This window comes from Delphinapterus leucas, chromosome 6, assembly GCF_059928025.1.
Source record: "Delphinapterus leucas isolate spDelLeu-1000000601 "Yukka" chromosome 6, BTC_Dleu_Yukka2, whole genome shotgun sequence".
Taxonomy (NCBI): domain Eukaryota; kingdom Metazoa; phylum Chordata; class Mammalia; order Artiodactyla; family Monodontidae; genus Delphinapterus; species Delphinapterus leucas.
Window position 1 is genome coordinate 94,495,173 of NC_143134.1, and position 18,261 is coordinate 94,513,433.

Consider the following 18,261-nt stretch of genomic DNA (forward strand, 5'->3'; position numbering starts at 1 on the left):
GGGAAGTGTAGTTCGGTAGCCATTGCCGGGGGAGGCTGGACCCAGGAGCTCTCTCGTAGCATGACGGGAGTTGTAGTTGAGGGGCGCCCCGGGAACGTTCCGGGTGACGCCTTCTGGTCCGGGGGCGGGCGAGCATAGCGTTCTTTGGCTGAAAGCAGCAGGAACTGGCAACCGGGAGGAGGCTCTAGCGAGGCCTGAAAGCGGCGCAGCCAGGCAGGGGAGGGGTTTCGGGGTGGGGGCGGCCAAGTAGCGCATCTGACATGCTGCTGGGGTCGTGACCGCTTGGGGTCCGAGGCAGGACCTGGCCAGATCCAGCCTGGAGGCCTCGCCTTCTTCGGGCCTAATCTTCAGCGGCCGGGTAGGCCTTGCCGGAGGCTCCTTTTCGTGCGGCCACCCCGGATTCCTGCCCTGATTTTCTGTCCGAGAGATGGCCTCGCCTAGCCCCCCGCCAGAGCCAAAGGTAAGTCGCCCCTCCGGGTATCCCCGTTCTCTCGCCGTTCCCGAGCTAGGCCGCGCCACCGCCCCCCCACCTCTCGGGTCGCGGTCTTGAGGGCCAGCGCGGTGCAATGAAGTACCCCCTGATACACTGGGGCGCCGTTCGCGATCAAACTGACCACTGGCTCCGTTTTTCAAAAGTGACTTGATAAATCAGCTAAAGAAAATTGGTAATGCTCCAAACTATCGTTTTCATTTACGAGTGTTTCCAGGTGAGGTATCTTTTCTGATCCTCCCCTGTGTCTTCTACACCTGTCGAGATGCCTGGACCCAAAGTAGACGCTTGGAGAAATCTGAATTGAAACGGGTCTCAAGGCAGTGCTTGTAGAGAATCGAGTGGGGCAATAAGGTGCAGGAAAGTTGGGAAGGCCTTGGGGCAGCTTACTAAAATTCAAATATTAGGGCATAATGAGTAAATCAGAAAGCCTTATCCTTAGGTTCCTCACTACAGAGGACAAAGATCCAGCTCAGTTATCCTCTAATTTGATGTGCTTGTCTGAATTCTGTCGGTTCCCAGAATTGGGCCCCATTTGGAACTCTTAGTATCATGTTCCTCCTAGCCTACCGGGCCCTGACAAGTGATTGTTTCTGCTACTTTCAGTGGTAGAATTGTCCTTGAGACAAGAACTGACTACAGAAATCATACTGTTTCAGGGGTTGCTGACATTTGAGGATGTGGCTGTGTTTTTTACCCAGGAGGAGTGGGATTATCTGGATCCAGCTCAGAGAAGCCTGTATAAAGATGTCATGATGGAGAATTATGGAAACCTGGTCTCACTGGGTAAGAATCTGCCGTTTCTCTGATGAAAATATCTAAGAAACTATAAGAAATCAGAACACTTGAACTAGCACCGTACCAAACTGATTTGTTCCAAAGTTCTGATTCAAACCTTTCAGCCATGAATTGTTTCCATGACTCTCATCCCTACCGTTCTTGCAATGACCAAAATACAAGCTTTTCTGGCTTCCTATCTTCGTAATCTCATTCCCATATTGCTCTGTACTTTCCCTCCTGGCTCATCCTCCCACTGCTTTCCTCCCACCCCTTTTCACTCTGCCTTCTGGAGCCCCTGTTCCTCTTCACATAATGTTCCCTACCCCTCCTGGCCTTAACTGAAACCTGGCACTTTCCCAAGGACACCACTTCTCTGGCAGGGGCTGCTTATTCTCCTACATCCTCTTCCTTCCTCTCATCCTTTGTCTCAAGGCTGAAAGGGAAAAATAATTGTTCTCCTAACTTTTCAGTGCTGTTCCCAAAGCATTCGTTTTCCACCTTCAAACACAGTTTCTCTCTTTTGAGGTCTCAGCTGTCTTGCCCTACCCTCTCAATTCCTTTTCACTATCATCTGTCAGCTTTTTTTGGTTCCTCACATAGATTTTGTCACATTTCAGAATCTTCTCTTTGCTAACCCATACCATCGATCATGCTGTCATTACTTCAGCCTCACTGTATCTTGACCATATTGTCTTCAGGGACCCTGCTTTCCATTTTTATTCAGCACCTCACATCAATGATCCTACCCTCAATTTTGTCATTACAGGCAAATCTTAAACCCCAATATCTTATACTTTGACCAATATCTTATTTTTATTCAGGCAGTAGATGTTTATCGACTATAAGTAAACAGGGGTTACCAAAACAGACATGATCTCTGCCCACGTGGAGCTTACTGTAAATTCTTACCTGTCTACTTTTACTACCAAACCTATTCTTTTTTTTTTCTTTAATAAATTTATTTATTTATTTATTTTTGTTTGCATTGGGTCTTCGTTGCTGTGGGTGGGCTTTCTCTAGTTGCGGTGAGCAGGGACTCCTCTGTTGCAGTGCGTGGGCTTCTCATTGCGGTGGCTTCTCTTGTTGCGGAGCACGGGCTCTAGGCGTGTGGGCTTCAGTCGTTGTTGCACACGGGTTCAGTAGTTGTGGCTCGTGGGCTCTAGATCACAGGCTCAGCAGTTGTGGCACATGGGCTTAGTTGCTCCGTGGCATGTGGGATCTTCCTGGATCAGGGATCGAACCCGTGTCCCCTGCATTGGCAGGCGGAGTCTTAACCACTGTGCCACCAGGGAAGTCCAAACCTATTTATTCTTAATCTTTCCTGTTCCTTGACTTCTTTTTTCCCCCAGGCTCTCGACTGCCTCCTGACTTCACCTCCTTATCTAATCCATGGACCTATATATAAAATGATCACCAGCATGCTCTCTTGCCACCTTGTCATTATGTTCTACCCATTCTGCAAACTTCAAATCCTGTACTGATTATAAAATCTGCCTTTTCTTTTCTCCTACCTGAGTTGCTAAACACAGCAAGAGAAATTTTTTATCCAAACGGATTGGTGCCCTGTATACATACATGGCTTTTCTTTCTTCTAGTCTCCACTGGGTTTTTACATTTCAGCAAATTTTTTATCATTGATTTGCTCATGCCCCTGTTCCTTTTAGTGACTATTCCAGAAACTTAGAGAGTTTTCCTTGGGTCCATCACTCAGTGGTGGACCTCACCTTCTGTTTCACAGAGAAGACAGTGGCCACTACACATGAACTCTCAAGTTTTCTGCCCCTCATTGCACACTTAAGGTTGCCTGTCTTCTCACATTCTCCAAGAATTGATCAGTCTTTTTTTTTCTTATAGTTTCAGTCTCTATTCTTTCTCCCCTGGTACCTTTATTCTGATGATAGATATGTTCGTGGCTCTAGAACTCTCCTTTGAGCCACAGTCTCTCTTGCAGCTCCCTGTAACCTACTACTTGTTTGCTTCACAGCCAGATTTTTGTAAGAGTAGTTAAGGTGTGTTTTCTACTTCTTTACCTCCCATTATCTCTAATCCCCTTTTTGTGCCTCTACACCTTGCTCAGTTGTTTAACATTGGTGTGTAATAATCCAATTATCAAATGCAGTAGACTCTTTTTGGACTGTATTTAATTCTCTATAGATATTTGAAACTTTTTATTGCTTCCTTCTATGGCCTTGCATTCTCAGACTTCCTCTCAGACTGTATACCTTCTTTGGCAGACCTTATTTACACTCAGGTCATCAGCTACTGCTATGTGATGGTATGTCCCAAATCTTAATCTCTACTTAAGAGAGGCAGTATGGAGCCTAACTGTCCAAGTAAAAAATCCTGATTCCACCACTTACTAGCCTTGTGACTTAACCTTTCTGTGCCTGTTTTTTTTTTAATATAAAATGTAAATAATAATAGCACTTACCTCTTAGGATTATTATGAGCATTAACTCAGTTAATATATGTAAAGCATTTAGGACACTGACCAGCATGTAGTAAGTACAATATAAATGTCAACTGTTATCTTCATCATCATTGTCATTATCTTCTCTGTTGAACTCCAACTTCTTAGTCATCTCCTTTTGAAGACCACATAAATAACTCAGATAATCCACTAAGATCTCAAGGGCCTCCTCTTCAGAATTAAGTACTCCTTTCTCTGTGGTATCTTGTATACGCTTCCATTGTTGAATTTATTTCAGTGTACTATAATCATTATGTTATTTCTCTAAACAGACTGATCTTCAAGAGGACAGTAACTGTATTTTTTTTCATTTGATTTCTCCAGCACTTAGCACAGAGCCAGGCATGTATTATATGCTTCTTAAATATTTGGGTGACTGAGTGAATATAATTTAAGACTCAATATCTTTTGATAGAATTATTGCATTAGCCTGTAAACTAGCCCTGTGCTTCCAGTCTCCCTTTATTCTAATATGTTCTCTTTACTGCCACCAAAGTGACTTTGTGTTATTAACTGCTTATAACTTTTGGTGATTTCTGACAGCTTAAAGGATAAAAATCTTAATTTTTTGTCCTGCATACTAGCACCTCGTTATACAGCCCCTGCCTAGCTTTCTAGCCTCATCTGTTTTCCAGGATACCACTTCAGTCTCCAGCCATGTCAGGCTAGGTATTTTTTTCCATTTAGCTATGGTATCTCTGAGTCACTGACAGCTTTTTCCACCCGTATGGTGCCCTGGTTGATAATACCAGGCAAATGCCCAGCCTTGCCTGTGCCTAGTACTGTAAAATGGCAGTGAGCCCATCTGTGATCTCCTACTTTTAGGCTGTCTTCTTTATTGTAGCTGAAATACAGCTTTTCATCAGTTATTATTTCTCCCCTCACAACCTGTTCGTCCTCCTCTGTAAACTCTATATCCATCCCCTTGATGAGCGCTGCCTTGATGAGAAATTACAGTTATTAAAAACTATTCCACTATAGTGTTTTCCTCCACTTCATCCTGTTGCTCTACTTAACACAACTCATCTAGCTTTGTAATTTTGCCTCTTCAGTCATACCTATCCTTTCTATTTTTCTTTAAAAACTTTAGGAACTATATTGATGATACAGCTGACAGTTTGATCTCTTAGTTCTTGATCTTTCAATTCTTTCAGCTGAAATAGACTTCTTTGGTTTTAATGACTTATCTCCAGACAACTTGAGCCAGATTGGACCTTGACAGAATTGGGAATTGCTGTACCTGTAAGACCTTAAATTCACTGTTTTCCTCCTTTAATTATAGGCTCTTTCCAATTATTTGTTCACCTACTCATTCATTCGATAAATAATTATAAAGCACTGTGCTAGGCCTAGGAATGCAAGTCCTTCCCCATTCTCTCATTCTTTTACCTAGAAAACTGAGAGGCAACTGTGTACTCTAGAAAAATTAGCTATGACCAGAGGATGGGAACATACAAGCACGGCAGATACCTCAGAAGGTGGTTATAGCTACCAAGCCCAGGTCTAATGGCTAGTCATTTCTAAGCTGCCATGTGTGGAAGCCTAGACTCACTTATTTTACCTGTCTTTCTGTTTGACCTATTTGTTTTCATGCTTGTGCCTCTCTGTTGTATTTACTTCAGCAATACATTATATTTCATGTCTGGTAAGATTAAGTCACTCATATTCTCTTTCAGGGTATACAGTTGACCTTTGAACAACGCGGATTTGAAATGCTTGAGTTCTCTTATACATTATTTTTTTTCACTAAATACGTAGTACAGTACTACACTGTCTGTGGTTGGTTGAATCTGCGGGTACAGAACCATGGATATGGAGGGCCAACTGTAAAGTTATATATGGATTTTCAACAGTGTGGAGGGTCAGTGCCCCTAACCCTCATGTTGTTCAAGGGTCAACTGTACTTAACTAGTTTTCTGCATTCTTCTGGTTGAAATTTAGATTACTTGGGGTTTTTTAACTGGCTCGTGGGATTTTTGTTGGAATACAGTTAGGTTTGTTGGTTGGTTTGGGAAGAAATAAGATCCTTATAATGTTGACTCTCTTTAGCAATTTGGTTGACTCTATTTAATTGTCTATGTCCTTTAGAAAAATTGTATGGATTATTTTTATGAATCTTGCATTTCTTGTAGATACATTCCTAGGTTTTATGGGTTTTATTATCATGAAAAGCATATTTTATTTTTCTATAATATTTACTAACTGGTTATTCTTGGTGGTAAGAACCAGTATTTGTTTTATATGTCAGTCCTGTTATCACTATTATATTTCATTTAATTCTTTTAGGAATTTTGGGTAGGCATTCATATCATCTGTGAATAATGTAATTTTGTGTTATTCCTTTGAGTAAAACCCTGGAACAATATCCACTGGGTAAGCATTATGAAGAAACTTTACCTTCTCAAAAGGAACTTACAATCCAATGAAAAGAGAAAGTTAAAAGTACAGTGTAATAATACTATAATGCAGTCATGGACAAGGGCTGGTGATCAAAAACAGAGCGCTTAAATCATCTATTGGACTAAGTGAAGGCCTTATGGTTGCTTTGCATTGAATTTTAAAGAGAAACCAAGAGTTTCCCAAGTAAACAATGTTGGTGGACATTTCATAAATGAGATATGCCAAGAAATGGCATAAAAGACTAAAGCACGAGCAATTTGCCCACTTGAAGTGTGAGAGCTTGGGTAGGAGGGTGAATTAAAGCTTAAGAGACCTCATGAAGTGCTGAGCATCATTGTGTAAAGGGATTTGATTTGATTTTAGAGATAATGGAGCGCTAGTGAATCTATAGGTGGTGACATGATTAGAATTCCATTTTATGAAGATCTCTCTGGATTCAGTGAAATAGATACAGCCTAAAGACAAGAGCCAAGGATTATTAGATGGCTTTTGCAATAATCCAAGGAAAACAGAGAGAGAAGGCAAATGCTAAAGAGTAGAATCATTGATTTGGTGATTGATTAATGGTAAGAAAAAGGGAGAAATCTAGGATGATTTCCTGCTTTGGGACTTTAGTGTGATGGATGGTGATGCCTCTCAAGGGAAGATGATTAGAGGTGGGGACAGACATGACAGCAAATGATGATGGTCATGTTAATTGTGAGCTCTTTTTGAGACATTTAAGTGGCAGTATTCAGAGGGTGTGTATATAGAGCAAGATAAGGATGTAAACATGGGTAACAATAACCTTAAACAGTTGACAAAGGAAGAAAAATACATGAGGGAAATGTATTAGAAAAGGGCAAAGAAAAGAAGTAGGGAGGGACCTAGAATATAATAGCACAGGAACAAAAACAGTGTCAAGAAACAGGAATAGTCCACAGTATCAGATGCTGCTGAGTAAAATAAGGACTAAAAATGCCTATTGTATTTGAAAGTCATTGGTGATTTAATGAGAAGTTTCTCTAGATTCTGGAAACAAATCAGATTTTATAGTAGGTTGTAGAATAGATTGAATGGGAAGAGGTTGGTCATTGAAAACATAGGAAACGGACAGGTACAGTGTTAAGATTTTTTTCAAATCTTGCATTTCACCTAGAAAAGGATTTCAGGTTTCAGGATAAAGTTGGATATATTTGTATGTTGGTAGGAAGGTGTCAATGGAGAATACAGATTGAAGAAAGAGGAAGAAATGGTAATAACTGAACAAGTGCCCAGAGGCAAGTGGGATCAAGAGAGAGTAGATGAATTAGCTTTGGATAAGAATGGGATATATCTTCATGTACCACTGAAGGTAATTTTATAGGTAGGAGGTAGAATGGTGAGGGAGTTCTCTCATACTTTTTCATTGAGTGAAAGAAAACACAGTGTACTGAAAGTGAATTTGAGAGAGAGCACTGTAAGTAGACTTAGGCAGAAATAAAGTTTCTTAGGGAAATAAGAAGAAGTTTTTTTGGAATAAAATAATGACTGAAGTAAGTGAAAAGAAACTTCAAAGATGACTCCACAGTTAGAAGACTAGAAAATTGAAAGAAAAGAGGAAGTCTAAAAAGGGAAATTGTTTAGGGCCAAATATAAATTTGGTGGTGATACAATCTTCTCATGGAGTTATCCAACAGGCAGCAAGAGACAGAAAATCAGGAAAGAAGTCAGAGGCAGACTTAAGTGTCCTCTATGCTGCTCTGTCATATCATAGACCATTATGTTATCCTTCTTCCAACGCATGCAAGATTATCATTTCTCAGATGTCATGCAGACTCTCAGTTGGAAATAGATGGTTCCAACTTGTGTCTTATATCTTTAAAGCCATGAGAATTATGTATACTTGAAGAATGTAGTATTTGTGGTAGGTGAAGTCATAAGCTACCACAGACTGTTCTTTTTCTTAGTTTCTTCCATTAGCTCTAACCATGTTCCTTTTGTTTTTTTTTCCTGTTTTTCTATATCATAGAGTCCATGTCACTTCAACCCAGTTTTTTAAAAGCCATTTGTCTCTTGATGTAGGAGCTATTTTACTTAATATTTTCTTTACCATATTATATTCTTTCCCCATTTGTACTTGTCACCCATTCCATTTGGTAGGGGGCTTCTTGCCTTATCTCTAAATCCTAACTCATTATACAATGCCTGGAATGCTTTTGATCACAATAAATAAATTCTTATTAATGAGTGAATTGTTGTTTCCCCTGGTTTTTGTCTTTTATCCTTCTCAGCATCATTTTATGTGTTCTTTTCTGTCAGTTATTTGGTTTATTCACATTCCCATAATGCTACCTCATCCTAAATTTTCCTGAACCGACTGTTTTCTTCCCATGTTATCCTTTCTTCCTTAATAGGCTAGTTTATCCTGACACTACTTGTTTTACTTCTTTGTTTGCCCATCTTACCTTGCATAATTCGCTGTTGATTTATCAGCCCTTCCTCCTTTCTCCTGCTGATGCATTTTGTGCCTCGTAAACACTCTTTTCATACCCTTTCTCCAAGAAAAACATTTCATTTTATCAGATAACTAATACTAAATATTTATATAGCTTGTACTGTTTGCCAGGTAGTTCTAAATGCTTTATGTATATGAACTAATGTAACCATCACAAGGATGCTGTGATGTAGTAAACTACATTTTATGCACATAGTAGATCATATCTTAATTATCTTATTTTTCTGACAGTTTCTCCTTGCTGGCAAGAGCTAGGCTGATGTTTCTATTTTCCATTTATCATTCCAGATGTTTTGAACAGAGATAAGGATGAGGAGCCAACTGTGAAACAAGAAATTGAGGAAATTGAGGAAGAAGTGGAACCACAGGGTGTAATAGTTACAAGAATCAAAAGTGAAATTGACCAGGATCCTATGGGTAGAGAAACCTTTGAACTTGTTGGTAGGTTAGATAAACAGAGAGGAATCTTCTTATGGGAAATACCAAGGGAATCTTTGACCCAGGAACAAAGAATGTTCAGAGGAAACACTAGCATTATCCGTAAGAGACCAAATTCAGAAGAGAAATGTCATAAATGTGAAGAATGTGGAAAGGGTTTTGTCCGCAAGGCTCATTTCATTCAACATCAAAGGGTCCATACGGGAGAAAAACCTTTTCAATGTAATGAATGTGGGAAAAGTTTCAGTCGCAGTTCATTTGTTATTGAACATCAGAGAATCCACACTGGGGAAAGGCCCTATGAGTGTAATTACTGTGGAAAAACCTTTAGTGTGAGCTCAACCCTTATTAGACATCAGAGAATCCACACTGGAGAGAGACCCTATCAGTGTAACCAATGTAAACAGAGCTTCAGCCAGAGAAGAAGCCTTGTTAAACATCAAAGGATTCACACAGGTGAGAAACCCCATAAATGTAGTGACTGTGGGAAAGCCTTCAGTTGGAAATCACACCTAATTGAACATCAGAGAACTCACACTGGTGAGAAACCCTATCACTGTACCAAATGTAAGAAAAGCTTTAGTCGAAATTCATTACTTGTTGAACATCAGAGAATTCACACTGGGGAAAGACCCCATAAATGTGGTGAATGTGGGAAAGCCTTTAGATTAAGTACATACCTTATACAACACCAAAAAATCCACACTGGTGAGAAGCCTTTTCTTTGTATTGAATGTGGAAAAAGCTTCAGTCGGAGCTCATTCCTTATTGAACATCAGAGGATCCATACAGGTGAAAGACCTTATCAGTGCAAAGAGTGTGGGAAAAGCTTCAGTCAACTTTGCAACCTTACTCGTCATCAGAGAATTCACACAGGGGACAAACCCCATAAATGTGAGGAATGTGGAAAAGCCTTTAGTAGAAGCTCAGGTCTTATTCAGCATCAGAGAATCCACACCAGAGAGAAGACTTATTCATACAATGAAACCAAGGAAAGTTTTGATCCAAATTGCAATCTTATTATACAGCAGGAAGTCTACCCTAAGGAAAAATCTTATAAATGTGATGAATGTGGGAAAACTTTTAGTGTCAGTGCTCATCTTGTACAACATCAAAGAATCCACACTGGTGAAAAGCCCTACCTATGTACTGTATGTGGGAAAAGCTTCAGTCGGAGCTCATTTCTTATTGAACACCAGAGAATCCACACTGGTGAGAGACCCTATCTGTGCAGACAGTGTGGCAAAAGTTTTAGTCAACTCTGTAATCTTATTCGACATCAGGGTGTTCACACAGGTAATAAACCCCATAAATGTGATGAATGTGGGAAGGCCTTTAGCCGGAACTCAGGCCTTATTCAGCATCAGAGAATACATACAGGAGAAAAACCTTATAAGTGTGAGAAGTGCGACAAAAGTTTCAGTCAACAGCGCAGCCTTGTCAACCATCAGAAGATCCATGCAGAGGTGAAAATTCAAGAAACCCACGAATGTGATGCTTGTGGGGAAGCCTTCAATTGCCATATATCTCTTATTCAGCATCAAAAATTGCACACTACATGGATGCAGTAAACATAGAGAAATACTTAAGCTTGGTTTGACTTGAGACCAGCTACCCAAGTGCAGTTTCAGTATGGCTCAATGTGAGTCAAGATTTAGATAAAGCAGGTTCTCTTTGGCCTCAGGCAAATGGTTTCTAAAGGTTCTGTGAATAATAGGCAGCTGCCCACAGGCAGTTGAAGATTTCCATTACTCTTTGTTTTGACGATCATAGAGAAGGACTCAGTAATTTAAGCATCTTTCTTTTACAAATCTTTCAGCAGAGAGGTTAAACCCAGGTTCAGAGCACTTAGTTATAATTAATAAAGGGAGAAGAACAAAGTTACATTGGCATAAGGGAGTTGGAAGCAGCTGATGTTAGAAAACTAGTATAATTGCTCAGAGTCCTCTGGCACCATAATATATGGTGGTTCTTTCAGTTCCATGACGTGTTTGGCTATGCATGCCAAGTCCAATGATTAAGCATATGCTTAAGTTTTCAAGGAAACAAACCCCCCATTTTTTAAAAAACTGGCATCCAAAGCTTTTGTCATTGTCTAATCCAGTTGTTTGGCATGTGGGTTAAAGGCAGTTCCAATGCCATGTGGTTCCCAGATCTGTGAAATGAGTGGACCATTAATTTTACATATAAAGTGAATGTACAGATTATGTAATTAACAAACCTAGCAAAGGTGTTACCAAGGAGCCTTTGGGAGTGCCTTTTCTTTTTTCCCAAGATGGGCCCAAAAAGGTGGAGGAAGACACTGTTCTTTTTGTGCCCTCCAATCTGTGAAAGATATTTGTAGTCCTAGACAAATTAAATCTTATTCCTCCATTACCAGTAGCATGTGAAAGTGTAAATATTTTGATTACCAAGAGTTGGAAATAAAAAGACCTGGAATCTATGCTAGGAAGCTGAGATATTTTGGTATTGCTTTGATTTTTATGGTAACTAGACTTTGCATGCAATTTTAAAATCCTTATTTCTGGTTCTAGGGCTTCCTTAGTTAATGGTTATTATAAACCTATTCAGCTCTTCTAATCATTAAACCTGTTTTGTTTTTTGCTTTGTGTAAGAGTTATTTGTTACTCTAGTGTAAAATCTATCCTGTCAAATATATTACAGCATTTAAAAGTTAGAATCAAGGATTTAAAGGAAACTGCTCTCACTTGTTCTACCTCTGACTTGTTACCTTTTCTGGGATAGTTCAATTAAGGTTAAATCCAGGTTCTTTAGTTCCTGAGTATATAATTCCAAATCACCAGGACTCGGTAATTCTAATTTCCTAATAGTTTAAGCAAAAGACCTCACTTTCAACTATAACCTAGACATTCTAAACATCACCTCCAAACTTTCATCTTCCCATCTCTGAGTATGTGCGTATGTGTGTGTGCATGCACACGTAAATGTGGGTGTTATGGTATGTGTAGAAATACACCTCTCTGTACACTTCCTTATTCAAATTAAGTACTCATAGTTACCATACAGTTAACTTTTTAAAACAGAGTTTGTAACTCAGTGAATAGTACAAAAGGTAGCTGATAATGCACTTAATTTTTCAATAAAATTATCCTCCTGCCCTAAATCTCCCTGTTTTACTTGTTCTGCACCAGTGGTTCCCCAGCCCAGAGTCACAACTAATAATGAGGTTCTTAGAAATCCAGAGATGGAATCCTGTGTTTTGAAAAACCTAACACAAAGTGTATGTTTTCACTGCATGCACACGAAAACATTTCTCTGCTTTTTGCTGAAATTGCACTGTATCGTATGACTGTCTTGCTGAGCAGAAGTTCTGGCTGTTGACCTCACTGTAATTTGGGGCCATGGTCATTTGAGATATTCCTAAAAGTATGTAATTTTTAACATCCTTGAATGTGAATCTGGAGTGACAGCTCCAAACTCCAGTAACGGCGAAACAGTTCTTGCTTATGTATACAATTCATTGGCTGTAAAAATCATAGCCAAAAAAGGTGATTTTTTTTTTTTAAAGCAAGTACACTGCAGTATACACTGCTGTTAGAAATGTGATAGAAATGCTGATAGAAATGCGCAGAGGACTTTAGAGAGGGATATGAAGTGCCAGAAGATGAGGGAAGGAGAAAGTTATATCTTTCAAGAGGAAATAATGCCTAAGATGAGGCTAAAAGACAAGTACCAGGAAAGATGAATACTGTCTGAAGATGAAGTTGTGAGAGGATCTGGTAGCTACAGAGTGAACTGATTGCTTGGTGATGGGAATGTGGTAGGAGGTAAGGTGCCCATAAACAAGAGTTATAGTGCTAAAGAGATAGGACTTGATTTCTCCTGAAATCCTGTGGTAATGTTTTCCTTGTAGGTAAGTATGGTGTGTATAAGAAAAGGACGCATTTTAAGAATATAGCTCAGTGGATTTTCACAACTAAACCTCTATATAACTGCTACCCAGCTTAAATATTACTGGTACCCCAGATTCTTCCCTTGTGTACCTTTCCAAATACTACACAACACACATCTTGTGGTGCCTCCACTTTAACTCAGGAGACAATGTGGAAGTGAATAGGAGGGAAAAAATTGGCTCTTGACCTTTTTAAGATCTGGGGGTCTTATCCTCAGGAAGTTGCACAAAGTAAGCATTCAAGGGCCTGTGGTTTCCGTGTTAACTTCAAGAGTCTCTTAGAGTAGTACTACTGAGAGATTGTGGTGTCTTTAAGGCAGTGGGAATGAAAGGAGATGAACTTGAGAAATACAGAGTAAAACCTGATTGCTAATTGGATGAGGAAGGTGAAAAAGAGTAAAGATTCAAGGTGGGTTTGGGTGGCACCTGGTATGGAGTAAGGAATTAATTACTAAAGTTTTTGAGCGTGTAATGTTTGGCTTATCTGTGAGACAGACACGTCTGAAGATAATTGGAGATGTGGACATGGTGCACAGGGAAGATCTAGGTTAGAAATTGATTTAGGAATTCACATGTTTAGACACAGAACTGAATTAAGTAAGATTTAAGGAAAGAATAAAGCAAGAAAAGAAATCCAGGGATGGAATCCTGAGGCCCACTCTTGTTTAGTGGATGGGCAAGATTCAAAGGAGACAGGAACAGCCAGAAGTATCAAAAACCCAGTACATAGTGATAACTAGGAAAGTGACCTAGAAGAGTGCTGCAGAGGCATCAAAGAAAGGTTGAAGAGTGTCCTTTAGATGGATTATTAGAAAGTCATTAATGAGTACTATAAGAACAGCTTCTGAAATTGGGAAGGGCCAGTTTTCAGGGGCTTAAATGGTGTCTGAAGAGTGTAGATCATCAATTCTCAAATACTATCAATTCATGGTGAAAAGTTTACTATTCTACATTCAAATGGTAAAAACAAGGACAATAGAGTAGCTTTGTAAAAAAGCTAAATTGAGGGCTTCCCTGGTGTCGCAGTGGTTGGGAATCCACCTGCCAATGCAGGGGACGTGGGTTCATGCCCCGGTCTGGGAAGATCCCACATGCCGCGGAGCGGCTAGGCCCCTGAGCCATGGCGGCTGAGCCTGCGCGTCTGGAGCCTAGGCCCGCGTACCGCAAAAAAAAAAAAAAAAAAAAAAAAAAAAAGCTAAGTTGATTGAAGAACTTAATCTTTTTCTGAAATAATGCCCCCCTTTTAAAATAAAAAAGTCCTTTCGTGAAATAATAGTAATTTTGGCCTGTTGAATGTATGTCTTTAGTTAAAAAAAAATGGCAATCCTTTTTTGATTATTCGTCTTACTTAATTTTACTGGTCTGTAAAAGGGAATAAAAAGTAGATTGTGAATATGAGGAGGGATATAGATCAAGATTAAAGAAAAAAAGTATTTTTCCATTCTGAATAGATAGCCAGTTGAGGGAGAAGTTGAAGATAAAGGAGAGCAAATGGAAATTGAGTTATTAGATAAGCAAAAATGAATTTTAGCATTAATGGAAGGATTTACTATGGAGGCTTTCTTCCTCCCATTTGGGAGAAAAGGAAAGAGGACAGATTTAGTGTCTGGGGGAAGGGGAAGAAATAGAATACACTTGAGATGACCCATTTCCAAAAAATAGTCAAATTCATGTTTTGAGAGTCAGAGAAGGAGAGGGGTGGCCACCATGAGGGGTAGAGTTGGGAGCCTTGTCAATAGTAAAATTTGGAGTAGCAATTAGGGACAATGGAAGAGAGAACCAAACAAAAACTTGAGGCGGGCTTGTGGGGTTTTGTTTAGGGCCCCACTAAAGTAAAAGACTGAACTTTTAATGGCATTACTCAAATTCCTTATGTGAATTAACACATGGAACAATTTTGAAAGAAAATTAGGGTTAAAGTAGATGAAGCAAAAAAATATTAATTAGTATATCTTTTGGGGTTCTCCAGAGAAGCAGAACCAATAAACCAATAGGATGGATGGATGGATAGACAGATAGATAGATAATAAGAATTGGCTCATGTGATTATGGAGTACAAGAAGTCCCATGGTATGCTGTTCATAAGCTGGAAAACTGAAAGCCAATGATGTAATTCAATCTGAGTCCAAAGGAGCTTAAGAACCAGGAGCGTTGATGTCCAAGGACAGAAGATGCATACCCCACTTGGGCAGAGAACAAATTTGACCTCATTCATTTTTGATTCAGGCCCTCAACAAATTGGATAATCAAATCAGCATGGTTGAGGGCAATCTTCTTTACTCAGTCTAAGGACTTAAATACAAATCTCTTTCAGAAACACCCTCAACAGACACACCCAAAGACAATGTTTCACCAACATCCCTTAGTCTAGTAGAGTTGAAACATAAAATTAGCCATCACAGTAGGTAACAGTTAAAAATGAGCAGGTGGAGAGGGTGTGGAGAAAAGGGAACCCTCTTGCACTGCTGGTGGGAATGTAAATTGAAACAGCCACTGTGGAGAACAGTATGGAGGTTCCTTAAAAAGCTAAAAATAGAACTACCATATGACCCAGCAATCCCACTACTGGGCATATACCCTGAGAAAACCATAATTCAAAAGGACACATGTACCCCAATGTTCACTGCAGCACTATTTATAATAGCCAGGACATGGAAACAACCTAAATGTCCAACAACAGATGAATGGCTAAAGAAGATGTACATATATACAATGTAACATTACTCAACCATAAAAAGGAATGAAACTGGGTCATTTGTAGAGATATGGATGGGCCTAGAGTCTGTCATACAGAGTGAAGTAAGCCAGAAGGAGAAAAACAAACATCATATATTAACACATTAATGTGGAATCTAGAAAAATTGTACAGATGGACCTATTTGCAGGGCAGGAATAGAGATGTAGACATAGAGAACGGACATGTGGACACGGGGGGAAAGGGAGGGGTGGGATGAAATGGGAGATTAGGACTGACCTATCTGCACTACCATGCGTAAAATAAATAGCTAGTGGAAACACGCTATAAAGCACAGGAAGCTCAGCGTGGTGCTCTGTGACGACCTAGATGGGTGGGATGTGGAGTGGGGGGTGGGAGGAAGGTCCAAGAGGGAGGGGATATAGGTATACATATAGCTGATTCACTTCATTGTATGGCAGAAACTAACACAGCACTGTAAAGCAGTTATACTCCAAAAAAAGAAAAATAAATAAAATGAGGTGAGGGAATTCCCTGGTGGTCCAGTGGTTAGGACTCGGTGCTTTTACTGCTGTGGGACTGGGTTCAATCCCTGGTTGGGGAACTAAGATCCTGCAAGCCACACAGCACGGCCAAAGTAAATATATAAATAAAATGAACAAGTGAAAGGAGTCTTTGGTGGCAAAAAAAAGAAATTACTGTAATACTCCATTTCTCTGTAATTTTGATGAGTGAGGCCTTTCACTTTCATCTGTCTTCCTAAAGGAGGATGTCATCAGCAAATCTAGGGGCATACACAGCATACCCAGTTGAGAATATTTTCTTGCAGAGTACATTTCAACTTAAAAAAAACTCTAGTTCAGATATTCCAATCATTTTTTGAAGTTACTGTTCCTAATTTGTATTGGTTATCCTTCCTTCTCCACCTCCTTCAAAAATGTTTTGTGGCCTTGGGTATGGTAGGGATGAGCTGACTGGTTTTTTCCGTTTTTTTGTTTTTTGTTTTTGGCTGTGTTGTGTCTGTTGCTGCGCGTGGGCTTTCTCTAGTTGCGGCGAGTGGGGGCTACTCTTCGTTGTGGTGCGCGGGCTTCTCACTGCAGTGGCTTCTCTTGTTGCGGAGCACGGGCTCTAGGCACATGGGCTTCAGTAGTTGTGGCTCACAGGCTTAGTTGCTCTGCGGCATGTGGAATCTTCCGGGACCAGGGATTGAAACTGTGTCCCCTGCACTGGCAGGCGGATTGTTAACCACTGTGCCACCAGGGAAGTCTGCGGGTTTCTTTTTAATTAAGGCCATCTCTATAACCTTGACGCATGGACAAACAGAAAAAGGCCAGATACATTTACTTTACTGCACAAATGGTACGAGTCCAATTAACATGTATTTTTTAAAATATCTGCCAGGTACTATGTTAATAGTATAGGTATTATTAGTTGCATAGTGGCATTCAGCAGTCCTTTATTCTCTTCACTGGGGAGTAAATAGCAAGTCATATGTATTCCATAGCATAAAGACTGGGTGTAAAAAAATCACCCAGCTTTCCAAGACACATAGTTTAGATACATTTTGTACAAATAAAACATAGTTCATATCTTTGCCTGTGCTATTTCCAGTCCAGGAGCCATGTTCTCAAGAACATACTTCTGATGTCAGTCCAATGACTAAGATAAACCTCTATATCACACTGACAGTCATTGTGTCCCTGGATCCAAGAACTGCACTCTGACTTCTTTGGCCTGTAAATTCCCCCAGGGTAAAACCAGGGCAGGACAAGGAAAAGTTGGAAGTGGCTGCATAAAGATGCCTTGACCTTGGATATCGTAAGAGAGAAGGGTAGAATTCTCTGACACGTGAGACCTCGGGCTACAGCTTAACCCTGGTTGTTGTGAACTGCTGGAAGAATTAGTGCTATGGTTAGAATATGCTCTATATTTCACTGTGCCAGCATACTCAAAGGGCTGAGTCTATGCATGTATGTAAGCCTCTTTTTGAGAATTAGATGTAAAAGAATTTTGAATTTTCATTTGTCTCAGTGCTTGCCTCTCAAGTTCCAGTATAACAGAGACTTATTAGAATGCTAAATAGCTATGCTACGCAAGGAAAGTTTGGGGGTGTTGTTCTCCCCAATCTAAAGATGTCACAACCACTCACTGGCTTCCACCACCAAGAGGCTAGGCCCTATGTTGAATTGTTATGACGCACACTTAGCTGGCTTCCAGTTTCCTCCCAATCTTCTACATTCTAAAAACTAATTTTCAGCAATACCCTCTATTATGTTATTCCCTGCTCAAAATTATTCACAGGTCCCTATTTCTCATTACTTCAAGGCAAAACTTTTCATAAAATCCCTGTCCTATCTACCCTCGCACTCTACTGTGCCACTCCACTTGGCCTCACCATTTTAACCTAATTTCCCATAATTTCCCCAAAATACACAATCTGAGCTCTAGTCAGGACACAGTTTTCATCTTCACTTCCACTCAAATGCCTGTGCCATTCTTCAAGAGCCAACTGACAGAGAAAAATATATTTATTCATGACTTATATATCTGGCACTTTGCATAAAATATTGCTAACCTAACAGCAACGCTATTTTATAGA

At 39.9% G+C, this 18,261-nt stretch overlaps 1 protein-coding gene across 3 annotated transcripts; it reads left to right on the forward strand.

Annotated features, from left to right (window-relative positions):
- Positions 1 to 58: 58 nt before the first annotated feature.
- Positions 59 to 12,178, forward strand: ZNF189 (zinc finger protein 189). 3 transcript variants are annotated; one of them, XM_022600236.2, is made up of 3 exons: positions 59 to 460; positions 1,150 to 1,276; positions 8,905 to 12,178. In XM_022600236.2, the coding sequence occupies exons 1-3, from the start codon at positions 428 to 430 to the stop codon at positions 10,623 to 10,625; spliced, it is 1,881 nt and encodes a 626-aa protein (XP_022455944.1). In that variant the 5' UTR covers positions 59 to 427; the 3' UTR covers positions 10,626 to 12,178. The 3 variants fall into 3 exon arrangements, with proteins under 3 accessions (XP_022455944.1, XP_022455945.1, XP_022455946.1); XM_022600237.2 differs by having other exon boundaries at positions 60 to 460; positions 1,192 to 1,276; XM_022600238.2 differs by having other exon boundaries at positions 60 to 460; positions 1,195 to 1,276.
- The last annotated feature ends 6,083 nt before the right edge of the window (positions 12,179 to 18,261 follow it).